The following is a 373-nucleotide window of genomic DNA, read 5'->3' as shown; positions in this document are numbered from 1 at the left end:
CGCCCCCCGGTGGCTGGTGGGGCCCGTGGCGCCCCCCCACCAAGATGTCCCCCATCAACATGCTTTACTTCAACGACAAACAGCAGATCATCTACGGCAAGATCCCGGGCATGGTGGTTGACAGATGCGGATGCTCTTAGAGCCCGGCTGGTGCTGCCCCTCCGCCCCGCGCCCCCCTCCACCAACAAACTCCTCTTTTCTTCCACTGTACAGCAGATCATCTACGGCAAGATCCCGGGCATGGTGGTTGACAGATGCGGATGCTCTTAGAGCCCGGCTGGTGCTGCCCCTCCGCCCCGCGCCCCCCTCCACCAACAAACTCCTCTTTTCTTCCACTGTTTTTTGGGGTTTTTTTGTTGTTTTTTTAAAAAAA

At 57.9% G+C, this 373-nt stretch overlaps 1 protein-coding gene across 1 annotated transcript in view; it reads left to right on the top strand.

Annotated features, from left to right (window-relative positions):
- The window catches only part of LOC103900394 (growth/differentiation factor 11), a gene marked incomplete at its 5' end in the record, with an annotated part of 1,500 nt that extends 1,360 nt beyond the window's left edge, over positions 1–140 (top strand). Inside the window, one exon of the mRNA XM_009281064.1 lies at positions 36–140. Within this exon, the coding sequence (XP_009279339.1) occupies positions 36–140 (105 nt within the window). The remainder of the gene's footprint in view (positions 1–35) is intronic.
- Positions 141–373: the final 233 nt, after the last annotated feature.

Source organism: Aptenodytes forsteri, unplaced genomic scaffold, assembly GCF_000699145.1.
Source record: "Aptenodytes forsteri isolate BGI_AS27 unplaced genomic scaffold, ASM69914v1 Scaffold452, whole genome shotgun sequence".
Lineage (NCBI taxonomy): Eukaryota > Metazoa > Chordata > Aves > Sphenisciformes > Spheniscidae > Aptenodytes > Aptenodytes forsteri.
This window is presented reverse-complemented; position numbering and strand designations above follow the sequence as displayed.